The following is a 23,586-nucleotide window of genomic DNA, read 5'->3' as shown; positions in this document are numbered from 1 at the left end:
TAAATGATCACTTAACATATTTTTGTGGCAAAAAGGTTTTTTTTTCTTCCTTTTCTTATCCATGCACTCTCTTTGGGTCCATCATCTGCTGACCAGCTGCTGTTGCATTTACTTCAAAACTCAAAATCCATTAGACTGCATTCAACTGAGCATCACGAAGCAGTTTTTGTATTATTATAACAGCTTTGTGAAGAACAGTAATTTGCATGTATTCATACACACCCACACTATGAAAAAACGATTTCGTGCCAACTGCAAAGAAATAGGAAATAAGACAAAACTATTCAGAGTTGACATAAGCAAAAACTCTTAACAACCATTTACACTGTCAGTAGTCTTGAAATGATCTATAAGGAGGTATTTATGTTTTAATAAATGCGTCTGCTAAATTAATTAATGTAAATGTAATGTAAATTTAATATCTATAAATAAAATATCCTATCTATCTATCTATCTATCTATAATTTTTCAGCTTTTACAAATCACTGTTGATGTTGTTTAACTATTAACACCCTGCTCTTTTGTCTCGTATAACACGCTGTAGTAAAAGTATGAATCATCCTTAAGTAAATGGAAATCCTGCTTCGCCTCAATCGTTTGCCATGCGTCTCAAGTAGCGTGTTTATTGTATTGAGATCACGTGACTGTGCCGACCAATCGGAGTTGCGGACGTTACGCCGCACACTAGCCCTGTGTTCCCTGCGCTCTCATTAAATTCACTCATCCGTCTGGGATATCAGTTTCATTTAAGCGAGTCGATTCGTTTGGATTGTTTGTTGAACTGTGATTCATCACAGTGTTCCCGTAAGTCTCACAAGTGCCATTTACGGTTTTAGTTAAGTTTAATAATTAGCTTATATTATTCAACCAGTCTGATGTCGTTTGTAAAGTGTTTTTCCAATCTTCTTTCGTTTAAGGCGCTAGTTATCCATACTCTGGAGAAAATGTTTCATTTAAGAGATGAATCATTTGCGGTTCGGTTCGACTGAATCACAAAAAAGATCCAGTTCAAAAGAATTATTCTTTCGCGAATCGGACATCACTCCAGACTAGGGGTCGAGCGTAGTGAGCATGTATTTATTAACACATCCCCGGTGAGCATCCTGAGCCGGTCTGTTGCACACAGTCAGTGTGGGGTGTCGATATTTTATCAAGGTCTTTTACTTTTTACATTAATGTAATATCGCGAATTAAAGAAACAGCCTCCCGTTGGATTTGATGTCCCTGCGACTGCAAGCTTGAGAGAGGTAGGTTTGATTCAGATGATGTATACGACCCTAATTCTTGTGTTGCGTACAAATATGAGATAGAACTTTCAATTGGAAATACATTGATTTGGATCGCATCGCGTGACAGTTCTCTGTCAAGTTTGCGCATGAAGATTAACAGAATCGCTAGTGTGTGAAATGCTTGTTCATTTAATGAAGATTACATCTCTGAAGCTTTCTGTTGGCGTTTTAAACTTTATACATCAACATCAAGGATCAGCAGGATCTTGTGTCTCATAGTGCAACGTTTCCTGAGAAACATGAATGAGTGTATAAGTATATCCTGTTTATTTAAAGGTGGGTGATTTCTTGCAGCCAATATAAATATTCAAAATCACCAAAACAAACACGCCCCTACCCCAAAAGCAGGGCTCGAATTGAGGGGGTGACTAATGACTAAAAGCATCCCCTCTGTGAAACCACCATCTCCCCTATAACCATCCCCTTAGATTAATAATGTTGGTTATTATGTAAACATGTAAAAAAATTATGTAAAAAAGCTGCACACAAGCTGAAGCAAGTTTGTAATTTTTAAATGGTTCAAGCGCAACTTTTGAAGTTCTTTAAAAATAAGACAACAGAGTGTGGTTTTTCCTTGATTAGAATTTAAAGACATTCCCCTGCCATAATGTCATTGTGCTGTTTGTGACTAGTCTGTGAGGGACTGAGAGATGACAGGAGAGCTGATCATCGAGTATGTCATCCGTTGTGACATTAATGAGAGCTATAGAGAGCAGAGCAGATAGCTCCATATTATGTCCATTATGTACAATATCTGCATTTTATTGGACAAACTGCTCTAGATGTTTTTAGACAATATTAAAATCCTGTCTGGGACGTGTCCTGTATGAACGGCACATATAGCCACCCTACTCCAATACTGAAAATCTGATCAGAAATTTACACGGGTCCTACTTCTTGCCTTATCCTAAGCCTTCTTTCGTTCCACAGACATTTTCCTCTTTTGTTTTTTTATCTGTCTCTGTCTTTCTGTTGTTGCTCGGCATGGCTAATGTCCATCCTGTGCACTGAGCGCTCTCTCCTCCACATCATGAGTAGACTTGCCCCTTACTGCTGATTGGCTACAAGTTTGTTTTGGTATGTGGCTGACTCAATTTTCTAAAGAGTTTTTTTTAAATAAAAAACCTTTAAGCGACTGAGATCATATACATTTGTGCACACTTGTTTGTATGTTGTGCACCAGTCACATACATTTATATAACAAAACACACACAGCAAATTATATATGCATATAAACCAGTTTTAAGCTGCATGCATGCGTGTTATAAATGTAAAAATGTGTGATTGTTTTCAAAAATATTTAAGTAGGCTATGTATTAAAAATCTATATTTTATATTGTTCATAGCCTATATATTTTACTTTGTTTTCATTTATTTGTAATAATGTGTCTCTCTGCTCGTGTATATACTGTACATAAGCATTTACTCAAACACACACACACACACTGCTGCATACTATCGAGTACTTATTTAATAAGCAGTGCTTTAAAAAAAAAAGCAATTGAAGTTAAATCTGCTACATCAGTTATGGGAAACTTGCATGGAGTAGTAAGTCTGTCAACAGATAAATGACTAAACAATGAAAGTCTTTATCATTTACTCCACGTTTCCATTTGGAACTGAGTCAGAGCCGCTGTTTCTCTGTAAGAGAATAGTGGTCTGGCGGGTATTGCTTGTTTCTAAATTTAGATGTTGCTGTTCAGTATTCTCCCAACATCCAGCTTGCAGCTGGTTACATAATGCCTGTCGAGTTGAGCATTTTAATGAATTGAAGGGACAGTCGGATGCAATCTGAGTCTCGTCAGGACTGTGTGAGGTGATGACGCCGTAGTGCTTCTCTCCCATCCTTCTGTCAGCGGGTGTGATCTGAAAATAGTCCCCTAATGAGGGACCCTCAGAGTTCTCAGCAAAACAGGGTCAACTGCAGGGTCCCAAGAGAGATGAAATCATAATGCTCCTAACGGAAGGCCTCCAGAAAGTCATGGTTTTGCTTTGACAGAGGTTTGATATTTTCTAAAGGTGTGTTGGAGAGACACCAAGCAGTTGACGTCTTTCAGTGAGGTGACATTTCTAAGGTCGCTGTCAACTATCTCTTTATTTGATGCAGTGTGGCCTTGATGACCTTTAATATTGCTTGCTTGTTGACAAGACTTTCAAGGCCAGAGAGTCAGCACAAGTCTAAAATGACTTCTTGGAAACAATTGTGGTGAGGATATATTGCGAATGCAGTCCTTGCAGTTATTTATTATTGTATTTCATTTTCAAAAGGGCACGTTTGAATATTTTATGACCTCAAATGACCATAATAACCAAAGGCTATCTTTTCTCTGGAATGCTGTAGTGTGGTTGCTAGGGTGTTCTTCATGGTTTCTAGTAGTTGTTTACTGGCCAAAATCTAAATATATTTCTTGTGTCCTTTGTTTGTGGATTTTTTTTTTTTTTGTGCAAATTTTTTTATTTGCACCCCAATTTACTTCCTTACAGGGGATCATTCACCCAAAAAATTTAAACTCTGTTATTAATTACTCACTCTCTGCACAGTCATTTTCGCGGATTTGTGAGAACAGGGATCGTTGTTTTCTGAACATGAAATTTTTACAGGAAAAACCTTTCTTTTTTTTACCACAATAATTGTTGTGTAAACATACCCTTAGAAAAAACTTTGCATGATTTGACATTATCATTCTGGAATTGATTGGGTGGTGAGAAATAAAAAAATTACATGAAGTTTACTAAAATAATCATACAATGCACACATAGCTCCGGGTTGTCTTTTTTTGAAGGAATAGTTCACCCAAAAAATACAATTTGCTGAAAATATACCTACTCACAGGCCATCCAAGATGCAGATGAGTTTGTTTCTTCATTGGAACAAATTTAGCCATCCATTACTTACAATGGATCCTCTGTAGTGAATGGGTGCCGTCAGATTAAAAACATCACACTGATCCACAGACCTGTGAAGTGCAGATAAAAACATCTTAATGATGAATTTGTTTATTACAAAAGTTTTTATCAGCTGTTTGGACTCTCATTGCACCCATTCACTGAAGAGGATCCATTAGTAAACAAGTGATATAAGTCTACATTTCTTTAGCTCCTTTTTTTTTAGGGATGCACTGATATAACTTTTTCCATTACTCACCCGATACGATACTTTTATTTTTGGTACTTGTCGATACTGAGTACCAATACCGATATTTATATTGCATATGTAAAAAAAAAAAAATTATATTGGGTACAGAAACCAAAAGAGTATGTATAATGTTAGCTGGTTAACTTCATTTATTAAATAGATACAGTCAAACCTAAATTTATTCAGACAACATTATCACAGTTTATTCACTGTAGTTTAAAAGATGGTAATATAATATGACAAGAACTCAGACATAAACTTTGTCAGAACAAATTCAGCTTGATAATGTTAGATAACTTTGATAGAAAGGTATGTAATGGTTTACAATCAAACAAAAAACATTTCAGATAGCTATTAGTATGACAGTATTTGCCAAACTAGTATCAACACTTAGTCGGGCAACCCTTAACCTTAATGACTGCCTATAGTCTCCTGGGCATGCGGTCATCCAGCTGCATCTAAACCTGAATTTTTTTCCCAGACTCGGTCTGAATAATTTTTTGGTCCCAAATTTGTATAGTTTTATTGGTATTCTTCAGGTTTTGATAGCCCAAAATTAATTTAACTAGCCGGAAAAAACAAAACAAAACAAACAAAAAAAAAATCGGCTGACCTTTACTGTGGACAAATCAGCATGATCAGCAAAAACTACTAGCATATCGGGATGTAATGATTCAATAAACTCACAATGTGATAAAATTCACAATGCAGATTACACCACACAATTTTCTTACAATTTCAAATTCAAATCCTAAATTAAATAAAAAATTATACAACTAAAACAAATCTCTTCATATAAACAGGCTTTCTCTGTGCTCTATTTTAAATCAGAGGAAACCATTTGAATTACTATCCAAAAAAATATGCTAAATACATGTTATTTGGATTTTCTAATTAAAAAATTTGAAAGCAAAAACAGAATGGTCCGACTTAAGCTTTGTGATTGAGACGCAAATGTCACTATCTGACAGCAGGTGCCACTACTGGAACAGCAGGTATTTAAAGGCTGCTGCCCCTTTAAGACTGAATGCACGGATTCAATGTAATAATGCACAGGAGATTTTTTTCTCCACTGTATAGGTTAACTTAAGACATAACCAAATGGGTTTACGAGAATACTTGCAGAGACAAGTTATTTTTAGATAATTTTGTGTGTATGTGTTCATTCCGAAGCAAGGATACGTGAAAGAGGAATCAATTCTGTGTAAGTGCATTGTCTGAAATGCTGCTCTCAGTGATTGCTTTGAATGAGAGCACGCAAGCTCTGAATGTGTGCGAATGGTTTAGAATGCTTGGATGTTTAAATCAGCAAGACTTAGAAACAAGTGCAAACTACAATACCTTTTACCTCTACAAGTGAGTAAACAACGCAAATCAAGTTAGGAATTTTACATCACTATTCAAGATAGCGATCTGTGTGAACAATTGGTTTCCGCAATGGTTTCGTTAAACAAAATAAATTAATTTAAAAGATTGACTCAAAAGAATAATCTGTTCACAAATCAAATCATGAACTTTCATGATCTATACTTGAAAATATTCGAATGAATACAGATTTCAAGTTCATCTGTAAAGCACATAAAGCTATCGTTTGACTTTATACACTTTTATTTCATGCATGATTCATATGGATTTATTAACTTAATGCAAAGTGTGAATTCTAGGAAAATTTTTGTCTCATGATGATGAGCATGTATAAACGCTCACTAGGAGTTGCTAAATGAACAGGGTGCTGCAACTGCACGCAGGTTTTTTTTTTCATAGGAGAATCAGTTGCCATATTGGTTAAAATTCCCAAACTGTTTACTTAAATATTCATTTAAGAAATGACATCACAATTAAAAGTAATCACTTTGGTAATCTAAAAAACTTTTCGGATGTAACTGTAATCTGATTACCCCTTATTTAAAATATAATTATAACGAAATACAGTTACTCATATTTTGTATTTTAAATACGTAACGCTGTTACATGTATTTCGTTACTCCCCGGCCCTGCTGGTAGTCTCCCGAATGAAGAATTTTTGCATGAATTCCAAAAATTAACTGTCATGTCCTGCACCCACTAGTAAATTTTTTTTGGTGTTTCTTTGTCTGAATATGACACTTATTACATGCTGTTTGGTATCAGCGTTTGGTATTAGGGGATTTTAACAAGGACCAGTACAAGTATGAGTACAGGAGCTCAGTATCGGGCCCGATACAGATACCAGTATCGATATCGGTGCATCCCTACTTTTTTAATTGTGATGACTTACACCACTGAAACATTCACAATAAGTGCATTACAGAAGCAGTTTTGATTTAGAGAAGATCTATTGTACAAGATGCTACCAAAATCAACCATCTTCTTGCCTTGAAATGTTCATTTCTTTTATTTTGGCTTGCACATCAAACACCTTCTGTCAAGTCGCACACTTACGTCCAACCCACATGCTGCTGTGTTGTCTCTTATGGCTCATCTGTGATTCAGCTGTGGAGTTTCCCCTTAAGGGCAACGAGATTCAGCTGAAGGGCTTTCTGTTTTTACATACAGTTACGGTCCGCAGACTACATTTCCAAACCACTGAGGCATTATGAAATAACAAGATACTCTTGTTTTCACTGAAATATCCCAGAAGGTCAATTGCTTATTCACATTGGTTTTGTTATACAGTCCAAAACCACTGTTTATGGATTCTGGTTATTTATTTAGTAATAGTAAAAAAAATAGGATAAAATGGTCACCGTATTGCATTTGTACTTTGCCGGCTTGTCCAAACCCTTCTGGCAGCCAACACGAAAGTCTCATCGATTTGCTGGCCGGACCATGAGGTTATTGACCAAATGTGTCATTTGAAATGCAGGAGAGCAGATCACCATCAAATGTGGATTTGCTTTGAAATGTTCTCTTATTGATCCGTGACTTCGGACTCGCAACAACTCAACCAGCTGAAAGGCAATTCATCTAGTTTTACAGCTGAATGCAACACCTTTTTCAAATTCATCTGGTGTTATAGGTCAAATACTTGACAATAAATAGATAAATAACGTAAAACCTGTAAAGCTGATCCATTTAGTTTCAAGCAGTTATATGACAGCTGAGGCTTTGAAAACAGATCAGAGGTGGCAGCACAGTTTGAAAAGCGGCGTCCACTCTGCATTTCAATTATTCTGCTTGGGCTGCAGTCTGCAGTGAAACAAGCACAGAAATATCTGACTGTCTCTGCTTCAAAGCTTTGTTTGAGACAACCCTGTCGAGGAAGATATAGTGTGTTTGAAACTGGGAAATGATGAACAGTCATGTGTTGATTGTGAAGCATGATGTTGTTGTACTGGACATCTGGTAAGTGATGCGCAGCTGTGAGGAGGCGTACAACCTCATCTGTCTGTGCTGCCACAATCAAGTGGCAGAAGAGCAATAATGTACTAAATTATTTTACCTGGAAAGGAAGCGAACAAAGAGTTAATCAGAAACACTTCAGCTTTAGTCATTCATTTAGTTCTCATTGTGAATATATGCAATTAGTTTCCTTATATTATTATTATTAATGTAGTTCTTGAATGGTGATATTATGTGAATGTATGTTTTGCATGGTGATAAGCATGTACATTTTTATTTATTTAGATTACATTACATTTGTGGGGTGGCAGTGGCTCAGTGGTTCATGTAGGTTGTCTACAAACCGGAAGGTTGGTGGTTCGATCCCCGGCTTCACCTGACACCTAACCCCAGCTGCTCCTGACGAGCTGGATGGCACCTTGAATGGCAGACACCGCAGTCAGTGTGTGAATGGGTGAATGTGAGGCAAATTGTAAAGCGCTTTTGATGGCCATGTGGTCTGTTGAAAGCACTATATAAATGCAGTCCATTTACCATTTACATTTGAATTTCAGATCACCATTACATTTGGCTGTGAAAATACCTCCATAATGATTATTTAAAGCTATTTTTGTGTGAAATGAGAAAATATAAATAAAGGTTTATCCATTGGATGCAATATTCACTTTTACATGTTGTTTGAACTGAAATGTGCCTTGGTATTGTGTGTACACAACCACCCTATATTGATAGAAATCTACCCACTTCTTTTATATATATATATATATATATATTTTGTTGTTGTTGAATGTAGCAATGAACATTAGAGCCTGACCGATATATTGTTTTGCCTATATTATCGGCCGATTTGAGCCTGTCGCGTATATATCTCTATCTGCCTTTTTTTTACTCCCTAATATCGGTATCAACCCCAAAAAAACCATATGGGTTGGGCACTAATGAACATAGCAATCGTCATTTACTCCTGACATCTGACATTTTTAAAGGGAATGTGCCCCCAATCTACCTAAACGTGTCTATGTTTGCGTGAATCATTCGTGTACCAGCTTCACCCACAGAAGAAGTGAGTATAATATATATATATATATATATATATATATATATATATATATATATATATATATATATATATATATATATTAATATATTATAATCTTTGTAAATCGCCTTTACTAATAATGTTTATTTATTTGGACAGGAGTTTTAATTTGAGGGTATGTTCACCAAAATCGGAGGAAAGGTTAAGGAATTACAGCTCTTTAATATATACCTCCCCCCATTTGCAAATACCATAAGTAATTGGACAGTTGAACCAAAAGCAGTTTCATGGACAGATGTGGGCTATACGTTCATTATTTCTGCCTCATTTAAGCAAGCAAAAGGTCTGGAGTTGATTCTTAGTGTGTCATTTACATTTGGAAGCTGTTGCTGTGAATCCACATCATGTGGTCAAAGGAGCTCTCCATTTAAGTGAAACAGACAATTGTTAGGCTTCGAAAACAAAATAAATCCATTAGAGAGATAGCAGGAACATCAAGAGTGGCCAAATCAACAGTTTGGTACATTCTGAGAAAAAAGAACACACTCAGCAACATAAAAAGGCCTGGAGGTCCACAGAGGACAACAGTGGTGCATGATCAGAGAATCCTTTCCTCTCCAAAGAAACATCCAGCCCAGTGAAGAACACTCTCTAGGAGGTAGATGTGTCACTGTCAAAGTCTACAATCAAGAGAAGACTTGACCAGAGCAAATACAGATCATCTGTGAAACACTGTGGAGCAGTGTGATGGCCATGAGCGTGCATGGCTTTCAGTGGCTCTGGGTTACTGGTGTTTAGTGACAGAAGTGTACAGGGATATACTGTCTGCCCAGATTCAGTCAAATGCAGCAAAGTTGATTGGACAGTGCTTTATAGTACAATGGACAATGACCAAAAACTTACAGCAAAAGCAACCCAGGAGTTTTTGTAGGTAAAAAATAGGAATATTCTGCAATAGCCAAGTTAATCTCCTGGGCCCGGTTTTTCAAAAGTAATCCAGTAGGATTCTGGATAACGGATTGGATCAAATCTTGAAAATGTGTTTTTCAGAAGAAAAAACGGATTACATAATCGGATTAGATCACGTAATCCAATCTTGGTTTTGATCCGGATCAAACCTTTAGTTAGTTTTTTTTTTAGAACTTTTTTGTAGGATTTGGATCACTTTGATCCAAAAAAAATCTGGATTAAACTGATCCCATCAGAAGGGTGGATTCAGCGTGGATTTCATGGCCAAAATGTAATGAAAACTTAAAAAAATGTATCAAATAATACTATATTTGGATCATGCAGTATCTTACAAGATATCCTATTTATTCATTAGGTTTTAATTTTATTTGTTCATCCATCAGGCTACAGTGATTAGGTAGGCTTTAATGTATTCAGCCTTTCAGTATAGGCCTACAGCAAAGTAGAAAGATTTTGGCCTCATAAAATAATCCCCCAAACAGCTGTCAAAATTGACCAAAAACAATAAATTTGTATTCTGTCACTAATTTATATATATATTCATCACAATCGAAAATATTTTTTTATATTAAGTCTTTTTTTTTTTTTTTTTTCAATACATCTATACTTGATACTTGTTATAAATATTCTCAGTGTACAGTGTTTGTGTTGTAGGTCTCAGATGAGCTGACTGCTGGAAGAGGATGGGGTGGGGGTTTTCTTGTTTTTAGTTTTTTTTAAATGTGTGGGTTTTCATTTCAAATAAAAATAAACTTATATTGACCCCACACTGGCTATTCTACTTGTTGCTCTTTACATATCTATAGTTCTACATTGTGATTTCCTATCCTGTTTGGGCACTGGTTATCCAGCACTGGTTATCCAGATTTGGTGATCCTGAAAAGTTCCTATCCGGATCAGAATGATCCAATCCGATGTTGCTTTAAAAAACTGGCTCCAAAAGTAAGATGGATTACATGATCACGGATCGCAGAAAAAGGATTACTAAATCCGGATCAATTTTATCAATTTTGGAAAAACCGGGCCCTGATCTTAATCTGATTGAACATGCATTTCACTTGCTGAAGACAAAACTAAAGGCAGAAAGACCCACAAACAAACAACAACTGAAGTCAGCTGCAGTAAAGCCCTGGCAAAGCATCACAAAGGAGGAAACCCAGTCTCTGGTGATGTCCATTAATTACAGAATTAAGGCAGTCATTGCATGCAAAGGATTCTCAACAACATATAAAAAATGAAAATTTTATTTAATTTGAGCTCTTAAAAATGGGGAGACTGTAAAAATGGTTGTAATTCCCAAGCATTTTATGTTATATTTTTGCTCATCCCCTTGAATTAAATCTTAAAGTCTGCACTTCAATTTCATCTTGATTGTTTAATTTTACTTCTACTCTGGTGGCATACAGAGCCAAAAATATGAATGTCCAAATATATGGACCTAACTGTATATCCTCCAGGCTCGTACTGCTGTATAGAAGCATCCAATCAAAATGTCGTATTGAATTCATTTTTTTTAGAAATGGCTGTGAAACCGAAGCATTAAGCAGTGGGCGACTCAATCTTTAGGTCTCATTTCACATCTCTCCTCCTCCCTCTCTGTCTGGCTGAAGTGGTGAAGATGCTCTGTGGGGTTTAATAGAGAACAGCATGGACGAGGCTGCCAGCCAGCTGGAGAGAGACCATGTTCACAGCGTGTACGAGAGGATCGCACCCTACTTCAACGACAGCCGCTACAAAGCTTGGCCCAAGGTCAAACAGTTTCTGCTAGAGCAGGAGCCCGGCAGCATCGTGGCGGATGTCGGTAAGGGTTTGCGTTCTGTCTTTAATGTGTCTCATGCGAGATATAAAACTCTCAGAACAGATCAATATGCTTTTACTAGTGTCAAAGTCACGCTTTCTTTGTAAACAATCTTTGTATCCTACGGCTGAAAATAAATGCATGTAATCTTGTCTTTATTCTTTTGCCTGCAAAAGCCTAATGGCCCGTTATCACATACAGACTTAGCAGACTGGATTTACTTCACCGCTGTTTGAAAGGAAATGCAATTATTCATATTAAAGTTTAATAAGGATGAATGGGCACCAACGTTATTACTGTACGACACTGGAAAAACAACCCCAGTGAATCATCCATTCGGGAAAAACAATTTTATGTTAATTATCCATTTTTATGACATGCACTGATTACTTTTTTGATTATTGCAGGATGTGGCAATGGCAAATATCTGCACATCAATGATGATATCTTTAAGTTGGGCTGTGACGTGTGTCGACCATTGGTGGACTCTGCGTGGGGTCGAGGTCACGAGGTGCAGCTTTGCGATGGCCTGCGTTTACCCTACAGAGATGGCTGTTTTGATGCAGTGCTCTCCATTGCAGGTAATTCAGCAAAATAAATACCCTTAAACATTTGGATGGATTCATTCTGATTCTCATTTACATTCATTTAATGATTCAGTAATTTAAATATTACATTAATGATTCTTTCAGTAATAATAATAATAAAAAAACTCAAAACATTTATTATATATTATTATATAATATATCATTTTATATATTTAAAAGGTTATTATATAATTGTTTTAAAACTTCAGGTCAGTTGGTTTTTGATTAATAATCATCATAGTAAAAATACTGAGACAAATTAATTCTGTACTTCCTACAATTCAATCTTTTTATTATTAATTTAAAAATTTATTAGACTAAAAAAATGCATAAATAAAAGAGAGAAAGCAATTTTATAGTATATATCTCAACTAAATACATTTAATTAATATAATGAAATTTTTTTTGCAGCCAATACATAGACAAACATCTTATTTTTTAGATGTTAGGGGTGCATGACAAATATCGGCCGATAATTAAAGTGCAGAGTTCACACTACACCAAGCCGTTGTTAACCGACAACCTGCGCAAATCAACATTGATAATGAACGTGGATTTGCGCAGCTTGTCAGTTAACAACAGCTCTGTGTGGTAAAAGCTGCTCTAGGTGAAATCACTCACCTGATGGAATTTACCGCTGATTAGAGAACTGGCTTTACTGACGAGATGGGCATTAATTATCGGCCGATATTTATCGTGCACCCTTATTGAATGTCTATATAGTTTTTATATATTTTCAGTTTGTTATTTTAGAACATTAAGTTAAACTAAATGAACATTGGAAATGTTACTTTAAAAATTTATACTTTGGTAATTTTATTTTATTTCATTTAACGCTTATTTTATTTCAAGTAATGGAAATAGATTTAGGTAACTGTAATAACCCTGACATTCAAATACATTCTGGTTCTGATGCAGATTCCTTTTAATGAGTCAGTTCATTAATGATTCCATTATTGATTCTTTTAGTACTTTTGAGGAAGCAGTTTATTAGTTATACAAATGACTTTTAGTTCAGTGAATAAGTGTAGAACTGTTCTGATTGATTCAGTGAGTCATTAGAATGATTCAATCTGACAGAGCACATGTTTATGAATATTTTTTTATCCGAATCATATACAAGAATCAACTCATTAGGGCCATTTGTTTGTGAATGGTCCACACTAGTTATGCTTTTTGTAACTGCGTGCAACCAGCAAGAACTATTCACACTTGAAAAGCTTTCAATTTCATATTTCTTTCTTTTAAAATGGGTCTTAATTCCCATTCATAATAGTCATGAAACTAGTCAAAATAATTTCACATGTAAATTAATTTCAACGATTTTTATTTCCTTTGATGCACATTCATGTTTTATTTTAGTGCAGAATGTATTGGAACAGTAAAAGGTCATGTTGCTTTAAAAGGAACATGCAGTGCGGACAGGCTCTGACATGAGATCATTAGCATAATGATCTATGAGGATGTCCATTCATAGGAGCACAATTCAAAATGTCATACACCCACATTAACACTAGTATTTCCATCAAACCATTTAATTTCAATCAGCTGATAGTGCTGCCATTAACTTGAAATGGAGCGGATATATAGGTTTATTTAGGCTTTATGAGGTGGAGGAAACAAGAGGTGTTTCTAGGCTACAGGAGATTAGTGCTTCTTGGAAGAGGCCTGGGAGTATTTGTTGTCAGGCGGTACAGCTGGGTCACCTGGCAACCCCTCGTGAATCCTCAGAGAGAAGATTAATGTGCCCATTGATGATATCAGAGTCTCATAATGGTTTAAACACTCTGAAAGCCCCCACTTAATGCAGGAAACAGCCCACCGCTATGAGCTGGGCTGTCTACATTGATTTTGATTTTTTTATTCTTCAGAGATGTGTCCTACACGGGGACACTGTCTTTTCTGAAAGGATGGTTTACCAAAAATTTAAAATATTTAATTTTATTTCTTCATCGAAAAACAATACTCTCTCTCACACTCTCTATCAGAATACTACATTTTGTTGGATTCAAATGTATTAAGTGTGCATTTTTTATTTTAGTTTCTAATTTAAAATTATTTTTGCTATTGTTTTATCATTATTATTAATATTATTGTTATTATTGGGGAATAATAATAACAATCAACAGTATTCATTTGGGACATTGAATAGACACAACATTGACTCACAGAAACAGTATATTTTATATATATATATATATATATATATATATATATATATATATATATATATATATATATATATATATATATATATATATATGTGTATGTGTGTGTGTGTGTGTGTGTGCACTATATTTTGTTTGATTCAAATGTTTTAAGTGTGCATATTTTAGTTTTTAATTTAAAATGATTGTTGCTATTGTTTACTATTATTGTTTAATTATTGTTATTATTATGAATAATAATAGTAATCAGCAGTATTGTTGTGGGATATTGACTCACTGAATCAGTATAATATTTTTAATTATAAGTACTATTTGAATAACTTATTTGCATATAAAAAAACATTAAGAATACTATATTTTGCTTGATTAAAATGTTTTTATTTTAGTTTTTAATTTAATAATAACAATCAAGAGTATTGATTTGGGACATCATTGTACTGAGACAATATATGCTATTGACTATATCAAATATAGATTTATAAAATAAATAATATAAAATGTATATTAAGGTAATTATTATTAATAATAATAATAATAATAATAAATGCTGAATCAATAAGGTAAGGTCAACAAACTAATAATAACTAATAATTCTCTAATTTGTAAATACAACAACTTTATGATACATTAAAATACATTATTAAAAGGTGGCCATAAATATATATTTTTAAAGTTGACTAAATGATGCATATTTATAATAAAATTTATTGCATACATGGCACAAGTAGGGGTTTTATGGTACTGCATAAGGCGAATAAAATAATTAATTCTGGGTTGAAACTATTCCTTGAAATCATTCGGATATATATCAATGACCTATGAATACAATTTCTTTCAATTGCTTAGTCATCCACCACATGTCCACCAAAGAACGACGTGTCCGAGCAATAAAAGAGATGGCACGCACCCTGCGTGTGGGAGGGCGGATCATGATTTATGTTTGGGCCATGGAGCAGAAGAGGCGCAAGTTTGAGAAACAGGACATCTTCATTCCCTGGAACCCCAATCCTCCTTTATCTCCCGCCCTCAGACAGCGAGGCAATGGAACCCAAAGCGTCAGCGATGACTCCGCTTCCAGTGACAAGCACAGAAAAGTGAGAAGCATATCCTCCATGGTGGATGAAGGAGACTTGATCAGCCCCGGGCAGCAGAAACAACAGAGGCTTTGGTTCTTCTCCAGATCTTTGGATTCAGTGCTGGACTTCACCAGCCTGACTGTGTCCCGCTCCTCTTCCAGCTCTTTACAAACCCCTGTCGACGAAGCATCGGAAAGCAGAAGCCGGCGAACTAGCAGTAGAGGTCTCATCAGGCAGATGTCCAGCCTCTTTTCATCCTCTTCCAGAACCAGTCTAGAAGAAGACGTCTTCATCTCAGACCCCAACGAACAGGTCCATAAAAATGACAACAGAAGTTCTGGGAATGGAAATGAGACTGTTCCTGTGGAGCTCGTCCATGATTGTTCTGCAGTACCATTGCCTGACTTGGTGTCCTACCAGAGGGATCAGTCAACTTGTGAAGGAAACGTGGAGGTAGATGGTACACTGAGCCAACAAGAGCCCTTGCAGAGGCAGGAAAGCACAGCGTCTCTTCTGGAAAGTGATGGGATGAGTGGACAGAGCAGCGAACAGCTGAAGGACTCTTGTCTGAGATACTACCACGTATTCAGGGAAGGAGAACTGACACAGTTGATCCAAAATCATGTTGATGAGCTCCATGTTTTGCACACTTACTTGGATCACGCCAATTGGTGCGTAGTGGCTGAGAAGGTTCAAGTCTGGAAGGTTTAAGTTTCATTTTTTAAATGTTTTCATTAATAATATCCGTTTTGAGGTCTTTAAAAGTTTTAGTTGGAGATTTTAAGTATTGGGACCAGAGAGCTAATATTAAGCTAACATTAGCTGTTCAGTATCAATGGCAATAACAAGCAAGGTATTGATGCTTTGACGAGACCAGTGTTGGTCCAAGTCGTAACTTTAAAATGTGCAATTCGAACTTGAGATTTAGTCTCCATTCTTTGTGATGTCTTAAGTTTTGAGTTGAAAATAATTGACTTCACTTGCACTGATTTTAATGGTGTATCACTATTAACTGTCTTAAGCATTGCCTGCCTGAAAAAGAAAGCATAGCACATCATTTTTCTGAACCAAACAATGTGAGCACATAACTAGCGTTTTCTTATTGAACGCTCTTCAGGAGTTTGTCTGTGTAGGTGTTGTGTTAGTATTAGCTGTTGTGCTGTGCTCTGAAGCTTTTAAACAAGATTTGATCTAGTCGACAGCTTGTTAATTGATTGCACATGATTTATGTTTGTATTGGTGTAACCTGACCATGTCAAATTGTCACAACAAAGGTCTTTCATTTTCCTTTAAACTTGAACCATTTTTATGTGTATTTTTGACGTAAATACAATAAAAGCACTCTATTTAGTTTTATCTGACCCATTGGTGCAAATACATATCTTCACAGTTAAATATATAATATATATATATATATATTGAATAAATGAATAAATATATTGAATAAATTGGTATAAGGCACCCAATAATGTCCCTTTTCAATTTAAACAGGTTCATGAAATACATGTTACTTTCATTATGAATTCTGTGACCTCACCTTTGATGCAGCTCTGTGAATTATTGAGTGCCTGTGCACCAGTTGATCAATATCTCTGAAATAGCCTCCTCCAATGACAGTAGCCACAGGAATGCCCCTTTTAATGACTGTCTGAAGAACAAAAAGATCCATCTGGTAAAGTCCTACGTCAGGTAAATGCACAAAGTCACTGAAGGGTCAATTACATAAAATACTGCTTAGAGTTTTTATGATGATATATGTGCATAATAGAGTGAAAGGGTTCACCTTCATCTGTGAGATAAAGTCTTCCAAGTTCATCCTTCCAGTGTGGATCCACTCCAGAAGTATAGAGCACTATATCCAGCCGAGGTGTTTCCTGTAACCAAGGGAGGTGTTCATGGACTGCACAGGAAATTACTTAATGCATTTTACTATAGTATCACATACTGGTTTATTTAAAGGAATCGTTCCCCCAAAAACTAAAATTTGCTGAAAATGTAGTCACTTTCAGGCCATCTAAGATGTAGACAAGTTTGTTTTTCTTCAGAGGATATTAAGAGAAATTCAGCAGATCCTCTGCAGTGAATGGATGCCATCAGAATGAGAGTCCAAACAGCTGATTAAAACATCAAAATGATCCACACGACTACAGTCTATCAATTAATGTCTTTTTAAATGAAAAACGGTGTGTTTTTTAAGAAACAAATCCATCGAGACATTTTTAACTTCAAACCATTGCTTATGGCTAAAATACAATACAATGAAATACAATAAGTGTTCTCTATGCGTAATATTGCTTTTTCAGTGAAAAATGATCTGCATCAGGAGAGAAATATGCACAGATTCAAGATTTTTATTTGTCACATACAAAATTATATATAGCATATATAACCAGCAGTGAAATGTGAGCCAGGTCCGCTCCATGGACAGTGCACTGTGTACAAGAAAAAACACACCAAAACAGTTTTAAATATGTCTGTGGATTTAGATGTGAGGGATAACAGCAGGAGATTAAATTTTTCCCTCTCACAAAAGGAAGCATTATTGCGGATTAAGGATTGATTTTTAGCCCGAGTGTTTAAAATTAAAATGCCATAATGATGAATTGGTGTTTTGCAAACACACCTTTCGTTTCACAAGATATTAACTGATGGACTGGAGTCATGTGGATTACTTCTGGATTTCTGTGATGCTTTTATCAGTTGTTTGGACTCTCATTCTATCGGCACCTATTCACTTGCAGAGCAAGTGATGCAATGCTACATTTCTCAAAATCTGTTCTAATGAAGAAACAAACTCATGTGCATCTTGGATGACCTGAGGGTAACATTTATGCAAATTGTAATTTTGTTTGAACTAATACTTTAATAGAGATTTATTGAAACTACATTTATTTAAAAGTCAAGATGTATATGTTTTTGTGAAAGTGAAGTGAAAATACCTTTCGAAACATGCTCTTTGTCTTCAATGCAAAATCTAGGTGACTGTTGTTTTCTCACAGGAACGTTTTTCCCACAATGCGCTGAGAAGGTGAAAACATCCAGTTCATCCTTAAATATGAATGCTGTTCCATAACCCTAGTGCAAAGAGGAAATGAAAACTTTATCATTTCTATAATTCTTATTATACATAATTCAGGAAAGCAACAGCATTTTGGTCAGTACAATATATATATTTTTTTCAGTTTCAGATATGATTCATCCACTATTAATAAATATTTATTTCTCAAAAATAAAACCAAAGAGTAAAACATGGGACAACAGAACAATATACTGTAGTATTACAAACCTCCATAGTACCGCCATAGTAGCGAAATATGCGAACAGAAAAGAAAATATGTTTTGCATAAGAAAAATCCTTTTTCCATTTTGACATTATTTTCATAACAAATAGGGTCTGTGCTATAATGAAATTCTTTTTTAAATAAATAAGAAGTACAATTGTAAATGTACCTACATCATAATATTTATCATATATGCATATATATAAATATGCACAAATCCAGAAAATTATAAAGGCACATGGCAATAATTAAAGAACTAAAATTAAATTAAAATATAATAATTTTATTAGATATTGAGCTAATTTAAAATATTAGGCTTAATATTTATTATAATAGCATATAAACAGTACTAAAACAATCCTATATAAAGTAACCCAAATTATTTTAATATTGTTTTTAGGGTGAAATATGTCCCAGATGATCCACTCCACATCTTTGACGTTAGGCACATACTAAATAACATACCTGTCTCATATCTGCAGCGTAGTTCTATACAAGAACTCTATAGGAATCCGGTTAGTCTCTGATCTTTCTCACTTATTTTGCCACTGATAAAGTTGGACAGGTACTCATCTGTATGCACACATCCCAGAAGGTCCGTGGAGTCAATCTTCGGGGCCCACATAACATAGTGACATTTAAAGTACATTATATTAAATTTGGCTTTGTTCAATATGCGTGTGTGTTAATATAAGTTGTAGATTCACTAATCATGTCCAACCTGTTTATCTGTTATGACCTGATCTCTAAGCAGACTCTCCAGGACTTTGGGGAACATTCCCATGGGAAACCTGTGGTTTTCAGGGAGGGCACATATGTACTTGGCATGATGAACTATAAGAAGTGCTCTTGATTCAAGGCAAGACTGTGAAGACGAAAAAAAAAAACATGCAAATGAGCGAAAATGAGAGTTCACTGCTCTCATGAGAATTGTAAATGTCATGTCTGGACTAGTTTACACTCTAGGGTGTTTAATGTGATAATATTGATTATACAATACATATTCGGCGTTGACAGACCTCCTCCATGTCCCATGCACTGGGGTTTGTTTCAGAAGTGTTTACTTTTGGGCAACATGTTTGTATTTAATAGCAGCTCTATACATAGATTTTTTGGCATAGTAAATGAAACACTGTTTCCTTACAAGCAATACGTAACAACAGCTTGCTTGTTTACAAAAAACAGTTACAAAATCAGCAACTATGAATAAGTCGATACATTCCATTTTAAACCATTTTTAAAATCAGATTAAAGGTTATTGAAGACACGAACGCAGGAATACAACATATATCCACGATCAGCCCATATATATGCATGTGTAAAGTACATTAGACGTTTGTGTTTCTGGGGTTGTTGTTGTCGTATTGTTTTTTTCTCGTTGAAATAGAGGTGTGCTACTGCCACCGTCTGTTGAGGAGTGAGAAAGGTGCAAATATGTCAAAATGTGCATGTATGGAGTCACTTTGCCTTATAGTGGAAACATTTGGATATTCTATAATGAAAACAAGCATGCAAGTAAATTAACAACCTCAAACATGCACCTTGTGTATATATTTACATAATACATAAATAAATAAAAAGCAGAGGGGTGTTGTTCTGGCTGACTGCAACTTACACTAAACTGCATAGCCTATTAGGCCTAGGTGCTGCTTCTTACCAAATAAATGAATGAACGAATGAACATGGAATAGACTTGGCTTTATACTATTTTATTACGTTGGTCGACAGGAACATCATTTTTACTTAATTCAAAGCGAATCATTTACTGCCTTGCAGACTGAGCTGTCGGTAGTTTCCACTGTCATGTTGTCAGATAAAATGGGCTTCTTTTCTCCGAAAGAAGTAATTTGTCGGCAGGAACAGCGGAATGTACTATCACGAAAATAAATGTGTGAAAGATATGGGAAACATTTTGCCAGGCAGAAAATAGACCGCCTGTAATAAATGATGTGAAAGCATTGCTGGCACATCTTGTGAGCAGAACGGATTTTTCACAATTGTACTGAAAATTATCATGGTAATCTAGATTCATGGTCTCCACCACTCATAAATGAAAATGAATAAGTAAATAAATAAATATATAAATATCTTTAGTAGCAACAATATATGTAGCTAAACAACAAACTTGATTAACTATTAGGCTATTTTGGTGAAAACTATAGATTTAGACCTACCCAGAAAAACAAATGCCAGAACCATTGCAAAATTTTGAAAAACTATGATTTTAATTCAGTGATCTTCATCTTGGTGTTTTCAAAGCAAATTCAAGTTTTATTTGATTCAAATCCATTTATTTAAAAAATAAATAAATAATCAACCTCAGTTACTACCTCGGTGTCAACATTTTATAATTTTTTGATTCATTTATTCAAATTTGCCAATCTTTCTCTTGAGAGCATGTAAAAAAAAATTCACTTTAAGCTTATTTTATTAATGTAATTTACTAGTGTTTATAAAAAATGGCAGCTGGCTTTTGCTTTTTTTCTATTCATTTTTTTAATTTTTTTTTTATTTTTTCATTATTTTTCAAATTCTTAAATTGTTAAAAAAATATGTTAACTTGTTTTTGTTTGTGTTTTAATAATTTTAATTTTCCATTTATTTTGTTTGAGCTAATTATTTTTATCTTATATTTATTTTAATTCAGCTTCACACACACATATAATTTCCATATGTGCAAAGTTTATGGTTTAAATATTGTTTAAAAAAAGTGTAAAATTGCCACCTTTCATGAGTAGTTAATTGCAGCACCTGTAATTGTACTTAATTTATTTAATGTCAATTATTCAAATAATTGTGCAACCCACATTTGTACAGACGTCTCCTATATATCTTACCCGTCATCAGGTTTCTCCATCGTACTTCAATATATTCTGTAATTTCCCCTGAAATGTTATGTTTGAATAGCGTGACCCATAATGCGCTCTTCTCATCATACCTAAAATATTGACATTCTTAGTCTGACCACAAATGAAATGAATGTGCATCCTCTTTTTACAGCTCTTCATGTGGCATTAACTCTGCTTTCCTTATGGAGTGGGGACCTTATGTTTACAGAAGAGGCCCAAGATGTTCCCGTGCCTTGCCTAAGGCTGTTGATTTAAATCCAAATACCATTCTTCAGATATTTCTTCTATTATATCACACAGCCGGTCTGTGTTGTGCATCTGTTCAAGCAGGCTGGTGGAATGGTGTGTGCCACCTTACATAAAGGATCCTTCAAATGCACAACCAGTCAACAACGACACATGAGTGCAGCTGTGATGAGCTTCATTCACTTACTGTAAACGTGCAATATCACTCACTTCATTCAAGTTGCAAAGAAATATGTGAACTGTTGTAAGGTTGGTTTTAATAATAAAACCTTTTAGGCTGTACTCATTCTTATGTCATTCCAAACATGTATGACATGCTTTCTTAGTATGTGGCACACCAAAAGAGATGTTTAGGAGAATGTCTGAGCTGCTATTTTCCATGCAGTGAAAGTGAATTGTGAACAAGGGCTGTCAAGCTCCGAAACAGACAAAAACAAAGTGTAAAATCACCTTAAAAGTAATTAGTAAACTGAAAAAAATGATGTAGAAATAATTTTGACTCATAAATTGCTAAATTCCACAAATAAATTACAAAGAAACCGCAAGTATCACATTCAGTTAAATATGAATTTTAAATATAAGTATTTGATATAATATTTTCTTACGCCAATAATCTTTGTTTTATTTACATCAAGAAAATTTAGTTTACAGTTGTGACTTAATATGAATACTTCCAAAGTATTTTTTTGAGGAAAATGCAATTCCATTAATTGTAAGTCAAATGGGTTTGGAGCGATGCGAGTAGATGATGAAGTAGTTTTCTGTCAGTGTTATTTAATGTTTCCGAACAGGCAAAAGTACAAAAGTGAAAGCTTTATGGTTAAAGACAGGCTGCTAACCCAAAGGTTGTAAGTTCAAAGCCTTCAAGGTGCGATGCATGAACAAAGAGTTACGGCGATCACCTTTCGCCACTTTATCCTTGAGCATAATGCTTAACTCTAACTTTCTTCTGGGGATTTTATCTGTTCTATAGTAAGTGTGCTGGTAGTTCCTTTAGATAAATTGTTCTGTCTGATGACAAAATGCAATTAAAGTACTTTAGGTCCCTAAGTCAATCCGGGTGGAAATCTCCTCCGATGTGTTGAGGATGTGCTGTCACTGTTCAGTCCTCCAGCTCATCTACTACGGTAATGTATAAGCTACATGTTGAAACGTTGCCCTGTTTGCTCAAAGCGTGCTCTGGAATGATTGTCCACCGAGCAGATCATCTCATTAGAGAATCTTTTCCTGGAGTCTTTCCCTGCCGATCGGGAGAATGAAACATACATTATCTATGAGAAAAGGCACTGTATTGTGGTTCTGTATTATTTCTTGAAATTTTGAAGTCCATATTTTTTTGGGGTTTTATTAATAATGATCATATTTATACATTATTTAATTTATGTGTAGTAAAACATTAAACGTCCTATTCATGCTAAATGTCCTATTCATGCTAAAACTTTGCCATCCAAAACAGGGTTATTATAATTAATCTAAACTAAAACTAACTTTTAAAGTTATTTGCAATTAAACAGTATTTGAATATATATATATATATATATATATATATATATAATATATATATATTATATATATATATATATATATATATATACATTTTTTTCAGTTAGTTGCCAACACAAAATTTCTAATTTTCATTTAATTTAACCTGATTGACTAAAATAACTAAAAAATATAATAATAATAATAGAAATGTATAGAAAACAGCACAAAATGACAAAAACTTTACCTTAATAAAATGGCTGATAAAAAAAAAAAAAAATGATACTACAATAACAATCCAAAAGCTTTCAATCAGTATTTACTTAAATAAAGAAAAAGGTAACT

The 23,586-nt window shown here is 34.8% G+C and overlaps 2 protein-coding genes across 4 annotated transcripts; one reads left to right on the top strand and one right to left on the bottom strand.

The window, feature by feature from the left end:
* Positions 1-718: 718 nt before the first annotated feature.
* Positions 719-16,756, top strand: LOC113072143 (probable tRNA methyltransferase 9B). Of its 3 annotated transcripts, none has more exons than XM_026245270.1 (4): positions 719-804; positions 11,365-11,555; positions 11,960-12,133; positions 15,154-16,756. In XM_026245270.1, exons 2-4 carry the CDS (start codon positions 11,402-11,404, stop codon positions 16,092-16,094), a joined length of 1,269 nt encoding a protein of 422 aa, XP_026101055.1. In that variant the 5' UTR covers positions 719-804; positions 11,365-11,401; the 3' UTR covers positions 16,095-16,756. The 3 variants fall into 3 exon arrangements, with proteins under 3 accessions (XP_026101055.1, XP_026101054.1, XP_026101053.1); XM_026245269.1 differs by lacking the exon at positions 719-804 and adding an exon at positions 835-1,247 and having other exon boundaries at positions 11,272-11,555; XM_026245268.1 differs by lacking the exon at positions 719-804 and adding an exon at positions 836-1,247 and having other exon boundaries at positions 15,154-16,755.
* LOC113072144 (uncharacterized protein SYNPCC7002_A1628-like) lies at positions 16,401-21,521 on the bottom strand. Its single transcript, XM_026245271.1, has 6 exons — positions 21,502-21,521; positions 19,386-19,455; positions 18,323-18,458; positions 17,167-17,283; positions 16,921-17,063; positions 16,401-16,415 (listed from the first exon to the last, which is right to left on the bottom strand). The coding sequence occupies exons 1-6, from the start codon at positions 21,519-21,521 to the stop codon at positions 16,401-16,403; spliced, it is 501 nt and encodes a 166-aa protein (XP_026101056.1).
* Between the last annotated feature and the right edge of the window lie 2,065 nt (positions 21,522-23,586).

The sequence above is a fragment of the Carassius auratus genome, unplaced genomic scaffold, assembly GCF_003368295.1.
Source record: "Carassius auratus strain Wakin unplaced genomic scaffold, ASM336829v1 scaf_tig00008554, whole genome shotgun sequence".
Lineage (NCBI taxonomy): Eukaryota > Metazoa > Chordata > Actinopteri > Cypriniformes > Cyprinidae > Carassius > Carassius auratus.
The sequence above is the reverse complement of the archived record's forward strand: the minus strand, read 5'-3'. Positions and strand labels throughout refer to the sequence as shown.